The following is a 19609-nucleotide window of genomic DNA, read 5'->3' as shown; positions in this document are numbered from 1 at the left end:
AGTCACATCAAAACCTTTACACTCTGTGACTACTGTTCGTGGCCGGCCACAGATGTATCTAGGTTCCCTCAAATCCACTGGACCTGAGTATAGCCCACTCACCCGGCAACATACAGTAGGGGCTGCACAACGATTGCAGACCATAATGACATTAGTGCATCACCGCCATTTGTCTTGGAATACATAAAAAAAAAAATTATTAAAAACAAAGCAAAAAAAATAAAATTTAAAAAAAAAAATATATATATATATATATATATTAACCTTCATTTAACTAGGCAAGTCAGTTAAGAAAAAATTCTTATTTTCAATGACGAGTTTCTTGATCATGGCCCTTCATAATCAATGGTTGGTTGGTCTTCTGTGGTCCCTGTTGAGGTCTACGCTGACTTCGTGGCATTCAGCTGCAGACCTACGGAATGTGCGTAAACTGTCGCTTATGCTGGAGTGCGAAAATACTATGCCAAACGGGCGCCGTCTCGTTTGCTGCCTGCGCGCGTCTCCAAGGATGAGAAGATGCTTGGATGCATCCATTACGGATTTTGTTCTTATTTGAACTGAATAACGATTTAACTATGTTAATGTATACGTTTCTTCACCCTGTTCGTGTAGTTTGTGGGTTCTGCTTATGTTGAACGTGCTATTGGTGTATGAAGTCCCTTCGTTGCGTTGGTGCTGCGGAAGACGAGAGCCGAGCTAACATCCGTGGAAGAGAGATAATCAATTTAGAGAAGAGAAAAAGAGGGATAGTTAAGGGGTTGGGGAACTGACGAGAAGAGAGGGAACGAAAGGAGAGAGAACGTCGACCTCACACCCCAGAAATTGAAACAGAAAGGTATGAGTCTATTGGACGTAGGTGAAATGGCCGTCGTAGTCAACCTATTTGTTATTTTGGTATGATTCATCGTATATCAGGTGGAGACATTACCGTTTTATTTGCTCAAATTGCTTAGTATAAATGAATATCGGGGGAAACCATCGGGTTTCAATTTAAAAATGTTGGAAATCAAAGCTAATGTGTTGTAAGACATTCTTAAGATAATTTCAAATCGAAAAGGTGCTCGAATCATACATCAGCTTATTTTGTAACATACCTGCCTAATGTGAAATAACATTATTTCTGTTGCATTTGTTTAGTTTAGTCAAAGAGAGTCGATGCTAGCCATTTTGTAATGCAGAATTAGGCCTATTCTAATTTCAATTGCGTTCCATAGGTGCGCCGTAGCGCGAGGCCAGCTGCATTATTGGAATTATATGATCATTTATAGTCACAAGGGTTTATTGTGCTTTGGTCATACACTCAGGATAGATTACAACTATTTTTCATTTGAATGATATGGGAAAGATCTAATTCGACTTTTTATTCCAATGATTTAGACTCTCCATTGTATGCTGTAAAATGACCAAATGAAGATAAAAAAAATCCCCTGCAAATGAAGTATAAGCCACCATTTTAACCTTAACATAATTTCCCCTATAAAACACTGATTTCAACTATTGTTTATATAGCTTCATCCTAACCGGATTCCCACCTTCAGCAACTCCGAATCCATTTAGTGTTGTCATAGTTACAGTAGATGATGTTAGCCTGCTGCACCTGTGTGGCTTTGTGTTAATCTCAGGCCAGCTGTAAATATTAGGCCTAATTGAGCCTGGTATACAAGATCTCTCTTAATGCTCAGGTAGCCTTTAGCCTAAGAATATTCAAAGCCACAAATGCTAAGACTTAAAGACTGCTTGTGTAATGCTTTATAACTTGTTATACGCATATAGGCTATTAACCTTTATAATGTCTCATAATAAGCTGTATAACAGGCTATATTAGGCCTATGTCTCTGTTATGTATCAACATTTCAACTGACTCAAAATGGCTTATTTAGTCATGATTAATATAAGGCTATTATAATAGTCTACATTTTACATTATACAATGCATTATAACTGCATAATAATGCAGATAATAGTTGCTTTTGAAGTAAATTATAACAAAAGGCTATTTAAGTAAAGTGTCACCCCACAATAATTACCTCAACATGTGACCAGATCCAAAGAATAAAGCATTGGTAGAATACAGTGATTACACAATAATCATGTGTTTGTATAACATTTGGTCAGCAGGTTGCAGATCATTTGTTTCTTCACGATTGAATGCTTTCTTCTCCCACGACTGATTGTGTGTAATAGTACATGGGTGCCACCATGTAGATAATGTTTTTCAACAGAATCTGCGGAATGAATACACCCCTGATCACGCGTAAACACAGTTTACTTTCATTGCAGTCACGTTGTATATTCCTTCTCGCATCTATGCGATTTCCTCCTCACCCCCATGTGGAGTTCAATGCACAACACATCAGCTCTATGTGACCCGGTGAAAAAACCCTTCCAAGCCAAACCGCTGCATACAGCCTACATCGTTGTCACCGTATTAGCTAAAGTAATGTCATAGTCATCATAGCTAATCGAACTAATGTGTTAGTAAACCCGCTACAATCATGCAGTAAAGTTAGTGTACAGTCAGTAAGCAGTTACACTGGCGGGCCCCGGTGGCAATAAATTAGTAAAACCAAAAGTATACCTTAACTTGGAAGAGTTCCATGTGTTGTGTTGAAAAGTCATAGCCAGCTAGCTAACATAGCATCCCTCTGTTTGATTAGGGTGTTTCAGTAGGCTAAACTAGAAATCTGCATATGCTAGCTTAGTAAGTGAAACTGAAAGTGGAAAAAAATGACACTCTTTCTCCTTAATTTTGGAAGAAATTAATTTGTTCAAAACTGTTCAACTACTGTCTTTCTCTCACTTTGAGTCAACAACTCACCACATGTTATGCACTGCAGTGCTAGCTATCATTTGATTGGGTGGACAACATGTCAGTTCATACTGCAAGAGCTCTGAAAGGTTGGAGGGCATCCTCCGGAAGTTGTCATAATTACTGTGTAAGTCTATGGAAGAGGTTGAGAACCATGAGCCTCCTAGTTTTTGTATTGAAGTCAATGTACCCAGAGGAGGACTGAAGCTAGCTGTCCTCCAGCTACACCATGGTGCTACCCTACAGAGTGCTGTTGAGGCTACTGTAGACCTTCTTTGCAAAATTGTGTGTTTTAATCAATTATTTGGTGACATGATTGTATTTAGTATAGTTTTATCTAAAAAGGATAACTTTAAAATGCTTAAAATGTGTATTTTTATGAAATTCACTGAGGAGGATGGACATCCCCTTCCTCCTCTGAGGAGCCTCCACTGATATGTAACCAATTGACTCTAATAAGAGAATATACACTATAGAATTGCACCATTGTACCATTGACAGTGCACAGAGTGTATGAGAGTGTCCTCAAAAAAAGGGATACATCTATGGACAACAATGTATGTTCTGTTAGATGTTTTGATGGCAGTAAACATTTAAGGCAATGTTCCCCCTTTGTCACAGAGACTGCATTCACGGTAAACACTGCATATATCGGCTCAATCGGAAAATACCTTTACATTTAAATCGCTCTATACCACGGCTCTTCCGCGATACGGATTGAATCGAGCCGTTAGGGAAGAGCAATCTTTTCCCCTATCAAGCCATGGGTCTGGCTAATTAACTTGTTTTACAATGGTGTGTCTCTATCGTCTTGTAAAGCCCAACATACAGTTCTTATATAATGAAAATGTCCTGAACAAGATCGGCACGATAAAATGGGACATTTTCACAATTATGGACAAGCCCATTGTCTCAGAGGCATCGTCCTGTAGTGTAGGACCCACATAGATTGTGAACGGACACCACACACATTAAATATATTCCCCTTCTCCAATGTTACTGTCTGTTGCAAAGACCTGGAGGCTATGTTAAGCACATTGACACAATAATAATTTGTCTCAATGTTGCAATTATAGTGGAGGATCATGGATTGAAACTGTACTTTGGTGTGTGTGTGTGTGTGTGTGTGTGTGTGTGTGTGTGTGTGTGTGTGTGTGTGTGGTTATAGGTTACATGTGCACCACCAAATCAGAACAATAGGCGAAGTTAAGAGGCTGAAAATAGACCAAATTATTAGGGTGAGGGACATGGGCTACTAACAGCTTACTACACAGCATACACTTAGTATTACTTTCTTAGCTACAGTATACACATCTCCCTGGCATATTACATCATTTATGAAGCAGCATACAATACATTTTTTGACTCACCTAGGTGCGGTGGTCCTTCGTGGGTAAATTTTGTCATAAAAATTTGTCATCAAAGTGTGGCATTCTCTGGATTTATGGTGCTTTCAAGACAACTGGGAGCTTGGGAAAAAAAGGTTGAATCGTGATGACGTCAGTGCTCTTCAGGTTGTAGCTCTAGAAAGAGTCCCAAGTTCCCGATTTACAATTCTGAGTTCAATGAAAGTTCAAAACGTATTTTCCCAGTCGTAGCTCATTTTTCCCAACTTCCCAATTGTCTTGAACTCACTAAAGTCAGATTTTGCACTTCCGAGTTAAGTTGTTTTGAGTGCAGCACAAATCATGCTTCATTGACAGCATGGTCAATGTTGAATGTTTATTATTTTCAACTAGGAAAAGAGACCCTTAATCTTAGACTTGGGACCACACAGCCACTCCACAGAATAGCAGGCTAATGATTGCTTTACAATGCTTGCAGTTAGCCACTGATTCCTTCCAAACCACTCATTATTGCATTTGCGATTTCCAACTTGTTGAGTAATATTTATGTCCAATGGCCGATGAGCACCGATACGTTGTATCTATAATTTCTCTTCATTGTTTCTCTCCATATGACAAGGATTAAAAAGGATTTGCCAGTAGATCGTTGACTTGATTCATGATGATGACCGCTAGCTAAGATTTTGAAAGTATGATGTTGACATGGCAGTCCAATCAAAGCTACTGTAGATATAACGTGATTTGACGTAATTTTATCTGTGGCCAATGACCTTGAGCCTTCTTGGATGGGCACTTCTAATGTAACTCTATGGCAGCAATCAAAGGGGCTAGAATTTTCAAGGTCTACCCTTAAACTTGGCGGTGACGTAGTGTCCCTATGAGTGACGGAACACTGAGCCAATCACGGCGCAACGATCCGTATTTTCTGCTGGCTTGCCCCATCACCATAGAAAGCACTGAGCTAGGCTGAAACACCTGCATTTTGGAGCTGCGTTACCCAAGAAAACAAAAAAAAGAGGCCATGTTTGTATGCAGCTTTATTAACTCATTGATATACAGTACCAGTCAGACGTTTGGACACACCTACTCATTCAAGGGTTTTTCTTTATTTTTACTATTTTCTACATTGTAGTATAATAGTGAAGACATCATAACTATGAAATAACACATATGGAATTATGTAGTAACCAAAAAAGTGTTAAACAAATCAAAATATACTTTAGATTCTTCATAGCAGCCACCCTTTGCTGCCACCCTTTGCCTTGATGACAGCTTTGCACACTCTTGGCATTCTCTCAACCAGCTTCACCTGGAATGCTTTTCCAACAGTCTTGAAGGAATTCCAACATATGCAGAGCACTTGTTGGCTGCTTTTCCTTCACTCTGCAGTCCAAATCATCCAAACCATCTCAATTGGGTTGAGGTTGAGTGACTGTGGAGGCCAGGTCATCTGATGCATCATTCCATAACTCTCCTTCTTGGTCAAATAGCCCTTACACAGCCTGGAGGTGTGTTAGGTCATTGTCCTGTTGAAAAACAAATGATAGTCCAACTAAGTGCAAACCAGATGGGATTGCGAATTGCTGCAGAATGCTGTGTGCCTTGAATTCTAAATAAATCACAGACAGTTTCACCAGCAAAGGACCCCCCACACCATCACACCTCCTCCTCTATGCTTCACGGTGGGAACCACACATGCGGAGATCACCCGTTCACCTACTCTGCGTCTCACTAGGACACTGCAGTTGGAACCAAAAATCTCAAATTTGGACTCAACAGACTAAAGGACAGAATTCCCCGGTCTAATGTCCATTGCTCGTGTTTCTTGGCCCATTGCTCGTGTTTCTTGGCCCAAGCAAGTCTCTTCTTCTTATTGGTGTCCTTTAGAAGTGGCTTCTTTGCAGCAAGTCGACCATGAAGGCCTGATTCACACAGTCTCCTCTGAACAGTTGATGTTGAGATGTGTCTGTTACTTGAACTCTGTAACGCATTTATTTGGCCTGCAATTTCTGAGGCTGGTAACTCTAATTAACTTATCCTCTGCATCAGAGGTAACTCTGGGTCTTCCTTTCCTGTGGCGATCCTCATGAGAGCCAGTTTCATCATAGCGCTTGATGGTTTTTGTGACTGCACTTGAAGAAACTTTCAAAGTTCTTGACATTTTCCGCATTGACTGACCTTCATGTCTTAAAGTAATTATGGACAGTTGTTTTTCTTTGCTTATTTAAGCTGTTCTTGCCATAATATGGACTTGGTCTTTTACCAAATAGGGCTATCTTCTGTTTACCACCCCTTCCTGGCTCATACACATTAAGAAGGAAAGAAATTCCACATATTAACTTTTAACAAGGCACACCTGTTAATTGAAATGCATAAAGCTGTCGTCAAGGCAAAAGGTGGCTACTTTGAAGAATCTCATATATAAAATATATTTAGATTTGTTTAACACTTGTTTTGCTTACTATATGATTCCATATGTGTTATTTCATAGTTTGATGTCTTCACTATTATTCTACAATGTACAAAATAGTCAAAATTAAGAAAAACCCTGGAATTAAAAAAAACTGGCAAAACAGGCAAGCCCCCAAAACGTTTTATTTTTTTGTTTCTAAAAATGTAGGGCTCAAAACAGGTGGGCCTCTGCCCCACCTGCCCTGAATGACAGGTCGCCACTGGCTGGTGTGAGGGTGGGTAAAGAACATTTCTGTAGACCTATAATTAGCATATTCTTAATGGCTGCTTTAAGACAAGAAATATTTGAAAAGCGATTGATGTTCACCTAATCTGCTGCCTATACTGTATGCAGATTAGGATTCATGAAGAGTTTGTTTCCCTACACTGTTATTGTGAAAGGCAAAGGTCGGCCTTCGTGTGCAATGTATACGTTTTGAGGGATCATCACTGAACCAGATACTGTGACATGTTGGTGTATGTGCAATTCACAGTTTCTTTCTTTCTCCTGCATATATGTTACGTTTGGTCTAAAGATATATTGGACTCACTGAGGCTACTCAATAATTATTACTATTACTGAGCTGTAATCCACCAGCCCAGTATTTCAGATTGGTTTGGGTGAATTCTTTGAAAACTTGTAAAGCACTTTCTTAATGACCCCTTTGTCAGAGAATGAAACATACTATGACTACTGAGCAAGTGTGTGGGCTGTTGACATACGGTCACTTGACCATGTAATAGCCTACGGAACCCTAAAAGCTTGTGGCTTAGGTGGTAATTGAGCAAAAAGCGAGACACTGATTGGTTGAAAACGACTGAAGTACATCTGCTAGCAAACTGCTAACTGCACAGTGCTAGAGTGGAATAGGATAGTGCACTGGGCAGTAAAGCACAAGATGGTGTGTGAGGCGGTTGCCATAGCAACCAGGTTTCTAGGACCACATGCATTCATGGCACTGCATAGGAGAGAGTATGTTTTGGGCTAACTATAAACCTGGGTTAAAAGGGGACTATTCACCAGAGAAGTATGATATGAATGGATATATCAATAAGTTGAGCTAAAGTAGCTTTTGTTTGAACAGCAGGGCCTTGACCTACATACAGTATTTTATTGAGGGTCTCCATCTTTGTCGGTCTTAAAGGGACAGTACAGGGTAGTTTGTGTGGAGGAGGATGGAAGGGGATTCCCATGTTTGTATAGATGCTAAGATGACCATGTTAGCTATTTTACTACCCAAATTCCGGCGCAGTTGGCCCAGCGTCGTCCGGGTTAGGGTTTGGCCGGGGACGGCCGTCATTATAAATAAGAATTTGTTTTTAACTGACTTTTCTACGTTAAATAATAAAGGTTAAATAAAAATTGTGCAAGCACTGTATTCTATGTGGCAGAAATGACCAGGTAGAAATGATATAGTAAAATGGTACACATCAATAACCTATAAATTACTTGTTTGTGTCTACATAAGACAAATGCAGTATGTGCACATCCTGAGTAGTTTGATGGTATCACACTAGAGGTGCAGGGCTGAGTTGCTTAACAGAAAAACCTGTTCACTGTGTCGCTCTGGATAAGAGTGTCTGCTAAATGACTTAAATGTAAAATGTAAATGTAATGGGCTATTGAAATGATATACACTCCCCTCCATGTGTATTTGGATAGTGAGGGTAAATGTTTCATTTGGCTCTATACTCCAGCATTTTAGATTTGAGATATAATGTTTCATATTAGCCAATGGTACAGAATGTCACCTTTTATATTTTTAGGGTATTTTCATACATATCTGTTTTGCTGTTTCGAAATGAAAGCGATTTATGTATCTAGTCCCCCCCATTTGAATAAGTTATAAGTATTTGGACATTCACTTATAGTGTATTAAAGTAGTCAACTGTTTAGTATTTGGTCCCATATTCCTTGCACACAATGACTACATCAAGCTTGTGACTCTACAAACTTGTTGGATGCATTTGCGGTTTCTTTGTGTTTTGAATTGTTTTGCCTAATAGGAACTGAATGGTAAATAATGTCTTGTGCCATTTTGGAGTCACTTTTATAGTAAGTAAAAAAATAAGATGTTTCTGAACACTTCCACATTCATGTGGATGCTGCTATTATTATGGATAATCATGAATGAGGCACAAAGATCATACCTCCCAAAAAATGTTAACCTCCCTGTTATTGGTAATGGTGAGAGATAAGCATCTTTTGTCTGAACAGCATCTCACTCAGCATTATTCATGATTCATTCATGATTTTTCTTAATCTTGGCATTATCAGGATTAATGTAGAAGTGTTCAGAAACATCTAATCTACTCACTTAGAAATAACATTACTCCAGTCATCATTCACCGTTCAGTTACTATGGGGCAATACACAACCAAATCAAATTTCAAATGCTTCCAACCAGTTTTTAGAGTCACAAGCTTGATGTAGTTACATTGTGTGCAAGGAATATGGGACCAAATACTAGACTAGTTACATGAAGTGCTTTCCTTTCTAAATGGTAAAACAGATAATATGCATGAAAATACCCTCAAATAAAGGGTGACAATCCTTACTGTCGCCTCACATTAAACATTTGATCTCAAATCCAAAATGCTGGAGTATAGAGCCAAATTAAAAATTCCTAAATACATATGAGGGAAGTGTAGAAACAATACTAGGGGGTCCCTCAAGTTTAATTCAGGTTCTTGCACCCAGTCCAACCCTATAGGCCTATTGGAGGATGCAGACCAGTCAGGAGAGGTGCAGATGCAGACCAGTCAGGAGAGGTGCAGATGCAGACCAGTCAAGAGAGGTGCAGATTACTGGGTTACACTTGGGTGTGGCAGTACCCCCCCAGCAACTTTCACTGGGGACAAAGGGGACATGCCCCCCCCACATTCTGAAATAGCTTTTTTGCCCCCCCCCCCAGTTTTATAATTGGAATGTGATACAAAACGAGGCAGCGTTGTGGTTTTGGACCATGTGGATGCCTCCGAGCGGTCAGGTAGGCTGTTAGGGGTGTTTATTCTACTGGATTAAAAATATATATGTATATACAGTACAGGAAAGTTTTCAGATACCCCACAATACCCCATAATACACAATACCCCATAATGACAAAGCGAAAACAGGTTTTTAGAAATGTTTAAAACAGAAATACCTTATTTACATAAATATTCAGACCTTTTGCTGTGAGACTTGAAATTGAGCTCAGATGCACCCTGTTAACATTCATCCTTGAGATGTTTTGAATGGAGTCCACCTGTGGTACATTCAATTGATTGGACATGATTTGTAAAGGCACACACCTGTCTATATAACGTCCCACAATTGATAGTGTATGTCAGAGTAAAAACCAAGCCATGAGGTCGAAGGAATTGTCTGTAGAAGTCCGAGACAGGATTGTGTCGAGGCACAGATCTGGGAATGGGTACCAAAACATTTCTGCAGCATTGAAGGTCCCCAAAAACAGTGGCCTCCATCATTCTTAAATGGAAGAAGTTTGGAACCACCAAGACTCTTCCTAGAGCTGGCCGCCAGGCCAAATTGAGCAATCGAGGGAGAAGGGCCTTGGTCAGGGTGGTGACCAAGAACCCGATGGTTACTCAGACAGAGCTCTAGAGTTCCTCTGTGGAGATGGGAGAACCTTCCAGAAGGACAACCATCTCTGCAGCACTCCACCAAGCAGGCCTTTACAGTAGCGTGGCCAGACGAAAGCTACTCCTCAGTAAAAGGCACATGACTGCCCGCTTGGAGTTTGCCAAAAGGCACCTAAAGACTCTCAGACCATGAGAAACAAGATTCTCTGGTCTGATGAAACCAAGATTGAATTCTTTGTCCTGAATGCCAAGGGTCACGTCTGTAGGAAACCTTGCAACATCCCTACGGTGAAGCATGATGGTGTTAGCATCCTGTTGGGATGTTTTTCAGTGACAGGGACTGGGAGACTGGTCAGGATTGAGGGAAAGATGAACAGAGAAAAGTACAGAGAGATCCTTGATGAAAACTTGCTCTAGAGTGCTCAGAACCTCATACTGGGGTGATAGTTCACCTTCCAACAGGACAATGACCCTAAGTACATAGCCAAGACAACACAGGAGTGTTGTTCCAGGTCTCTGGAGAGACCTGGAAATAGCTGTGCAGTGACGCTCCCCATCCAACCTGACAGAGCTTGACAGAATCTGCAGAGAAGAATGGGAGAAAATGTCCAAATACAGGTGTGCCAAGCATGTAACGCCATACCCATGGCTGCGATCACTGCCAAATGAACTTAAACAAAGTACTGAGTAAAGGGTCTGAATACTTATGTAAATGTGATATTTCATTTCTTTATTTTAATAAATTTGCAAAAATTTACAAGAAAACTGTTTTTGATTTGTTGTTATGGGGTATTGTGTGTAGATTGATGAGGGGGGAAAAAACGATTTCATCAATTTTAGAATAAGGCAAAATGTGGAAAAAGTCAAGGGGTCTGAATACTTTCTGAACGCACCGTATATAAACTTCTTCCATTTAAGAATGATGGAGGCCACTGTGTTCTTGGGGACCTTCAATGCTGCAGAAATGTTTTGGTGCCCTTCCCCAGATCTGTGCCTCGACACAATCCTGTATCTGAGCTCTACGGACAATTCCTTCGACCTCATGGCTTGGTTTTTGCTCTGGCATGCACTGTCAACTGTGGGACCTTATATAGACAGGTGCCTGCCTTTCCAAATCATGTCCAATCAGTTGAATTTACCACAGGTGGACTCCAAACAAATTTTAGGAACATCTCAAGGATGATCAATGGAAACAGGATGCACCTGAGCTAAATTTTGAGTCTCATTGCCAAGGGTCTGAATACTTATGTAAATAAGGTATTACAGTTTTATATTCGTAATACATTTGCAAATTTCTAAAAACCTGTTTTTGCTTTGTCATTATGAGGAAATGTTTTCATTTAATCCATTTTAGAATTAGCCTGTAACGTAACAAAATGTGGAAAAAGTCAAGTGGTCTGAAAACTTTCCGAAGGCACAGTATATTATGTCCCCCCCACTTCTAAAACCGAAGTTGCGCCCCTGCTCCTCGGTATCACCATGCATACCCCCCAGTTCTTTGTAATCAGTACAACCAATTGTGATTCAATGAATATCTGTCTTTCAGAACAATACAAAACATTTCTAATCCAGGCACTTGTCATCTCCCGTCTGGATTACTGCAACTCCCTGTTGGCGGGGCTCCCTGCCTGTGCCATTAAACCCCTACAACTCATCCAGAACGCCGCAGCCCGTCTGGTGTTCAACCTTCCCGAGTTCTCTCACATCACCCCGCTCCTCCGCACACTCCACTGGCTTCCAGTTGAAGCTCGCATCTGCTACAAGACCATGGTGCTTGCCTGCGGAGCTGTGAGGGGAACGGCACCTCCGTACCTTCAGGCTCTGATCAGGCCCTACACACAAACAAGGGCACTGCGTTCATCCACCTCTGGCCTGCTGGCCCCCCTACCGCTGCGGAAGCACAGTTCCCGCTCAGCCCAGTCAAAACTGTTCACTGCTCTGGCACTCCAATGGTGGAACAAGCTCCCTCACGACACCAGGACAGCGGAGTCAATCACCACCTTCCGTAGACACCTGAAACCCCACCCCTTTAAGGAATACCTGGGATAGGATATAGTAATCCTTCTAACCCCCCCCCCCCCAAAAAAAGATATAGATGTACTATTGTAAAGTGGTTGTTCCACTGGATATCATAAGGTGAATGCACCAATTTGTAAGTCGCTCTGGATAAGAGCGTCTGCTAAATGACGTAAATGTAAATATGGCTAGGTCACCATTCATTGGATGTGGGGAAACTTTTAGCTGGTTCCCTCATGTAGCAGTAGTTGTGTAACATTGATTTTAAAAATGGGTTATACTTCATTAAATATCATTTCAAACTGACAGTACAGCACTTGCTTGTTATTGTCTTTTAGAGTGATGTTGGTATGTGATCAAGTCTATTTATCCCTGCAAATACCTTTTTCTCCACATACACGGGTCCCGTGTGGCTCAGTTGGTAGTGCATGGTGTTTGCAATGCTAGGGTTGTGGGTTCGATTCCCACGGGGGACCAGTACGGGGAAGAAAAAAAAATGTATGAAATGTATCCATTCACTACTGTAAGTTGCTCTGGATAAGAGTGTCTGCTAAATGACTAAAATGTACATTACCGTATGATTATGCTCATAAAAACCAAAGGTGTTTGTTTTACTCTCATCATTGAGTAATGAATCATACACTATATTTATTTCATGACCAATATTTATTTTTCTCTAGGCCTGTGGTGCTTTGAGTTGTGACACACCTTAGCTTTCAAGTGAGTGTTTTAGAATTTTGTGATCCACCTTTTGAACAAGTATCAAGCCTTGACCAACATTTTTACCTCAACCTATGAATTAAATAGTAGGTGACTCAATAGTAGGCTCTAGAGCCTAATTTGTGAGAACCAATGCTCTAGTGTAAACCTGAAAGTTTACATGCTTTCCATGCATTTTATCTATTGACCATCAATCTTCAAATTGCATCCCACATTATTAAATATTTCACAGTGCTTCTACAGTTACAGAGCAAATGTGTCAGTACTCATGCCTTGTTCAGTTGTCTGATCCCTCTTTCTTTCTTTCTTTCTTTCTTTCTTTCTTTCTTTCTTTCTCTCTCTCTCTCCCTCCTACAGTGAGGAGCATCTACCCTCCATAGAGACACCCCTTTCAAGAGCCGATTCACCAAACATCTCCCTTTTTATTGTAATAATTGTCATGGGACAATTATTAATTCTCAAAAAAAATATGCTGAAAAATAGACGGCATTCTATATTTAAACTGACATGAACAAAGCCAAGTGAGGAAATATAAATGATAAATCAAGAGACCATTTAATATCTAACAGTTCTTCATGATTTTTAAAACGACTTGAAAGAGAAGAATAGAATGTATTGGTAAAATGAACATCAAGAGAACCACTTAATTGTCTTGTATCGGAGGTGATTGATTTATCAACATATTAGAACTAAGGGTGGGTCATGACATATTTGCCATGCATGTTGTCATGGTGACCAGCCCCTCCACCCCCTCCCCCCTCCTCTGGTTGGTCCAGCTTTTGCTGTGGCTTCACCACCATGGTCCTCAGCTGACAGAGGCCATGCCCCCATGTCCCAACCCCTGTAGCTGCTCCAATCAGGCAAGCCGCGTCATCTGTACAAGGAAGAGTTTAGAGGACGTACCGGACAGTATATCTGTGAACACAAGATACCTCAACTTACAAGAGAACACGATTCAGGTAAATATGCCTTTCTCTCATTACATTATCCCAAAATTCATACATGTACGCATATGAACAGAGTATGCTTTACGGCAGAGTGTTTTCATATGGCTACAATGTACAAGCATGTTTTTATATCTCTCAACAGGTGATAAAGTCAGACACGTTCAAGCACCTGCGGCATTTGGAAATACTGCAGCTCTCCAAGAATCACATCCGACAGATTGAGGTGGGCGCGTTCAATGGCCTGCCAAACCTCAACACCCTTGAGCTCTTTGACAATCGCCTCACGCTGGTACCATCGCAGGCCTTTGAGTACCTCAGCAAGCTGCGGGAGCTCTGGCTACGGAACAACCCCATCGAGACACTGCCAGCGTACGCCTTTCACCGCGTTCCCTCCCTGCGCCGGCTCGACCTGGGCGAACTCAGAAAGCTGGACTACATCTCCGAGGCCGCCTTTGAGGGCCTGGTCAACTTGCGCTTCCTGAACCTGGGCATGTGCGGCCTGAAGGACATCCCCAACCTCACGCCCTTGGTCAGACTGGAGGAGCTGGAGCTGTCAGGAAACCAGCTGGGGATCGTCAGGCCAGGCTCCTTCCAGGGCCTGGTGTCACTGCGCAAGCTGTGGCTCATGCACTCCAAGGTGACGGTCATTGAGCGCAATGCCTTCGACGACCTGAAGAACCTGGAGGAGCTCAACCTGTCCCACAACTCTCTGCATTCACTGCCCCACGACCTCTTCACCCCGCTGCACCAGTTGGAGCGGGTGCACCTCAACCACAACCCCTGGGTGTGCAACTGCGATGTCCTGTGGCTCAGTTGGTGGCTCAAGGAGACCGTGCCCAGTAACACCACATGCTGTGCCCGTTGCCATGCGCCCCCAGTCCTTAAGGGCCGCTACATCGGTGAGCTGGACCAGAGCCACTTCACATGCTACGCTCCCGTCATCGTAGAGCCACCCACCGACCTCAATGTCACAGAGGGTATGGCCGCGGAGCTGAAGTGTCGCACTGGCACCTCCATGACGTCTGTCAACTGGCTCACCCCAAATGGCACCCTCATGACCCACGGATCATACCGCGTCAGGATCTCAGTCCTTCATGACGGAACCCTGAATTTCACCAACGTTACTGTGCAGGACACGGGCCAATACACCTGCATGGTGACCAACTCCGCCGGCAACACCACGGCGACTGCAGTACTCAACGTGTCCTCCTCCGACTCCAGCAACCCCTACAGCTTCTTCACCACCGTCACTGTTGAAACCGTGGAAACAAACAATGGTGAGGATGCTGGGAGGCAGTACATCAACGAAACCTACGTACCGCCAGATTACCTGGGTCCCACCTTTTCAGGAGGGGTACTGGGTAAAGGCAGGGCTGGATTCACCATATCTCCATCTCGCTCTTCTCTCTCCTCTTTCTCCCCGCGTGCCACCAGAAACACTGAAAATACAGTCACAGTGTCGATAATGGATGTCACAAACATTACTGGCCTGGACGACGTGATGAAGACCACCAAGATCATCATCGGCTGCTTTGTGGCCATCACCTTCATGGCAGCCGTGATGCTTGTGGTCTTCTACAAGCTGAGGAAGCAGCACCAGCTGCACAAGCACCATGGCCCCACCCGCGCCATCGAGATCATCAACGTGGAAGATGAGATTGGTGCCGGGGCTGGGAGCGGCATCTCAGGGGGATCGACCATGCAATCTGGGTGCGGAGGAGACGGAACATTGAGGATGCATCACCCGGAAAGAGTCAACCTTCCCAACATTGGGCGATCAGAGCATCTTAACCATTACTACAAGACCAATCATTTCAACAACAATGTGATGGGTCTGAGCATTGGGACAGGGGCAGGAGTCGGTATTCTAAGCAACAAGAACAATCTGTCTCCACTTAGCCAGCAAGGCCAGGATATCCCGATCTCCTGTACACAGGTTCCAATCTCCTCCGCCACTTTCCAGACCATGTCTGGAAATGGCACCAACACCAACCCTCTTTCTGTTTCCCCACCTCTGCCAATGTCCCTCCCCATGCCCCCCATGGGATTACATGGATCGATCAAGGGTTTCATGGGCCAGAACCAGAACCCACAAATGGAACCTCTTCTGTTCAAGGGAAACTCAAAGGAAAACGTTCAAGAGACTCAAATTTGAGAACAAGAGAGAGGGGAGGGGATTGATGGCTGGTTTACGCACTGAATGATTAGACACTACAGTGCATTGACATTACATCAAGAGAGAGGATAGACTGACACCGCAATACACAAACGCATAGGCTGGTCAGCTAAAGTGTACTGAGCCAAGGATTACCACAATGGGCCACTTGTGTTTGTAGTAACGGTCACGGCAATGGAGTTAAATATCGAACATCGCTACAATGTAAATCTGTGCCAAAGCAAATGTTTCTTGCAGTTTCTATGAGTTGTATTCACATAGAAGGAAGTACTGTGGCTCAATTCCCTAAGTCTTTGTTGGCCAGTCAGTCAAGACATGCACAGCACTTACCACATTGAAGTTTGAGTTATGAGACATTACAGGAAAAAATACTAGACATTTCTCTTTTACAGAAAACACTTGTGAAAGACACTCTGGTATAAACTCAATAGTCTCCCTTGAGGCCGTAGGTAGGCATAAATGGAAGGACAAAAGGTACAGTACAGTACAAATTACTGTGAAAATTCACAAATTCTATAAGTATATTTTCATTTGAATATGTAACATTGCAGATTCCAATGCAGAAATATTTTGGAGGATGTATGAGCTGTAATAGTTTGTTTTGTGAATTATCAGGGGTGGTGATTGTGAAGGTTGATTATACAATACATATGTTTTGAGTTTGGCTACTCATCCAAAACATAAGGGCTCAATTGCAACACTCATTGTGATTCTATGAATTTGGCTACCATGAATATTGGAAACTCGGAGTAGAGGTCCCCCAGTGTTCTGTTTGACAAGCTTTTGTCTGTGATAACTGGACAATTCTGTTCTTGTTTGTTTTGAGAATATATTCCGTATATTCCAGCAGGCTACTTGATTATTCAAATGAGAGCTTCAGGTGCCAGCATGTGCCATCAGCAAATGCAGGTGAAATAACTAAACAGTGAGCTAATATCTTGCAAAGAATTGTATGGGCAATGGAAATGTTGACAAAGTGTAAAACAACACATCCGTGGCAAGATATTTGCTATAACTGGGGAATTTGATATGAACTCCTTTCTCATGGTGACCATTTTGATGCCACATAACGCTGTCATAAGGGTGATTAAATGCCTGTCTTTGCCATGGCATTCAGTCGGTGGGTTCAACCACCATATTTGGTTTAGTGGAACAGAAATGTATGATAATAGTATTTGGTTGTGTGACAGTTGTACAAACCACCTTTTTACAGTGTACCTTTCATGTGTTAATGCCATTTAAAGCTTTGTGCATTTAAACTGTCTTCAATTATTTTTGCTTAGTTTGGTATAATGTGTACAATTGTCTAGCCATGTATCATTCACATAAATAAAGAAATCATATATCGAGGTAATGGAGGTCAATGGAAACCAATTGAAAACATGCAGTAGTTATAAAGAGTGATACAGTAGGCTACATATTTAAATCTAGGTTGAACCAATATGGTATACGATACACCCATTAGTCATCTTGGTAATCATAGTATGATGTCTGTTCTTAAATATCTCATGACAGGCTTTTAGTCATTCTAATGAGAGAGTTACATTGGCATTAAAAGGACGCTTAAAGTGACACAGCATCCAGTTTGTCTCCTGAAAAAGCTTCCACTTTACTTCTTAACCCCAAGAAAATCTGGAAATGGTTGTTGCAATTGAGAGCAAACTGAACACGCCAACCATATTCAAGTGAAAGACTGATTGTTGCAGCTGAGATTAGATGTATGTGTAACTGTAATACTACACACAGTAAGTAGTATTTTTGTATATGGAGGTGATCTTGCACCAACATGCTGCTCTGTGTAATTTGTTAACCACTCAACATTCGCTTTTGCTGCACCCCTATCTCCTCGCAGTGCTGGTATACATTTTCAGAGCTGTTGCCTCAATGAGTGAGTGGGGATGGTTGGTTCTTCTGATCTTCTAGTTACTCCCGTAATGAGTGCACCATTAGAAACAAAGGTACATGTTTTGGGGAAATAAAGATAACATTAATAATAATATGAAAAATTCTGATAGAATACTGTATATGATTATTTCTGTTGTATTAGACATTTACATAGGGCTTTCAGTTAGTTTGATCAGGATTAATATATGAGAACAACATGCAGAACTATAGTCAACAACAGGTCAGTTTATAGGTTGCCCATCCAAGGAACTATGAGGGAGATGTTCCTTGACGTTTTACACCCAGTTTCAGTAATTATGGTACTTCTCCTGAAAAAGAGTGAAGTAGAATAATGAAATAGTATTTTACTAATGTGGTCCTGCAGACACTTTTTGTGAGCAGGGTTCAACTGTTTCCCTACTGAGACGCTACTAGAATATAAATGAAGACTAAAAAGTCCAACATATGGCTGTACTGTTGATGTGCTACATTTGGTAACTGCACTGTCAGATTTCAAAGAGCATATTAAATACCTCCGAGTATGCTACATGAGAGTAAACCACAGAACAAGAAAGTCCTTTCTTGGAATTATAATATTTGACACAATGTTTGATGATCAACATCACTATTGTAGAAATGTTACTTTCATACCATTGGAGAAACTATGTCTATTATTAAGCTATATTATTATTTATACATTTTGTATTATTGTTGTTATTATTATCATTATGATCATTATTATTATACAGTGAGGGAAAAAAGTATTTGATCCCCTGCTGATTTTGTACATTTGCCCACTGACAAAGAAATGATAATTCTATAATTTTAATGGTAGGTTTATTTGAACAGTGAGAGACAGAATAACAACAAAAAAATTCAGAAAAACGCATGTCAAAAATGTTATAAATTGATTTGCATTTTAATGAGGGAAATAAGTATTTGACCCCTCTAGTACTTGGTGGCAAAACCCTTGTTGGCAATCACAGAGGTCAGATGTTTCTTGTAGTTGGCCACCAGGTTTGCACACATCTCAGGAGGGATTTTGTCCCACTCCTCTTTGCAGATCTTCTCCAAGTCATTAAGGTTTCGAGGCTGACGTTTGGCAACTCGAACCTTCAGCTCCCTCCACAGATTTTCTATGGGATTAAGATCTGGAGACTGGGCCACTCCAGGACCTTAATGTGCTTCTTCTTGAGCCACTCCTTTGTTGCCTTGGCCATGTGTTTTGGGTTATTGTCATGCTGGAATACCCATCCATGACCCATTTTCAATTCCCTGGCTGAGGGAAGGAGGTTCTCACCCAAGATTTGACTGTACATGGCCCCGTCCATCGTCCCTTTGATGCGGTGAAGTTGTCCTGTCCCCTTAGCAGAAATACACCCCCAAGCATAATGTTTCCACCTCCATGTTTGACGGTGGAGATGGTGTTCTTGGGGTCATAGGCAGCATTCCTCCTCCTCCAAACACGGCGAGTTGAGTAGATGCCAATGAGCTCCATTTTGGTCTCATCTGACCACAACACTTTCACCCAGTTGTCCTCTGAATCATTTAGATGTTCAATGGCAAACTTCAGACGGGCATGTATATGTGCTTTCTTGAGCAGGGGGACCTTGCGGGCGCTGCAGGATTTCAGTCCTTCACGGCGTAGTGTGTTACCAATTGTTTTCATGGTGACT

General features: G+C 41.7%; 1 protein-coding gene across 2 annotated transcripts; it reads left to right on the top strand.

Annotated features, from left to right (window-relative positions):
• Window positions 1-506: 506 nt before the first annotated feature.
• Window positions 507-18679, top strand: LOC115200964 (leucine-rich repeat-containing protein 4B-like). 2 transcript variants are annotated; one of them, XM_029764126.1, is made up of 3 exons: window positions 507-835; window positions 13284-13885; window positions 14016-18679. In XM_029764126.1, the coding sequence occupies exons 2-3, from the start codon at window positions 13643-13645 to the stop codon at window positions 16026-16028; spliced, it is 2256 nt and encodes a 751-aa protein (XP_029619986.1). In that variant the 5' UTR covers window positions 507-835; window positions 13284-13642; the 3' UTR covers window positions 16029-18679. The 2 variants fall into 2 exon arrangements, with proteins under 2 accessions (XP_029619986.1, XP_029619987.1); XM_029764127.1 differs by lacking the exon at window positions 507-835 and adding an exon at window positions 9319-9403.
• The last annotated feature ends 930 nt before the right edge of the window (window positions 18680-19609 follow it).

This window comes from Salmo trutta, chromosome 10, assembly GCF_901001165.1.
Source record: "Salmo trutta chromosome 10, fSalTru1.1, whole genome shotgun sequence".
Taxonomy (NCBI): domain Eukaryota; kingdom Metazoa; phylum Chordata; class Actinopteri; order Salmoniformes; family Salmonidae; genus Salmo; species Salmo trutta.
The sequence above is the reverse complement of the archived record's forward strand: the minus strand, read 5'-3'. Positions and strand labels throughout refer to the sequence as shown.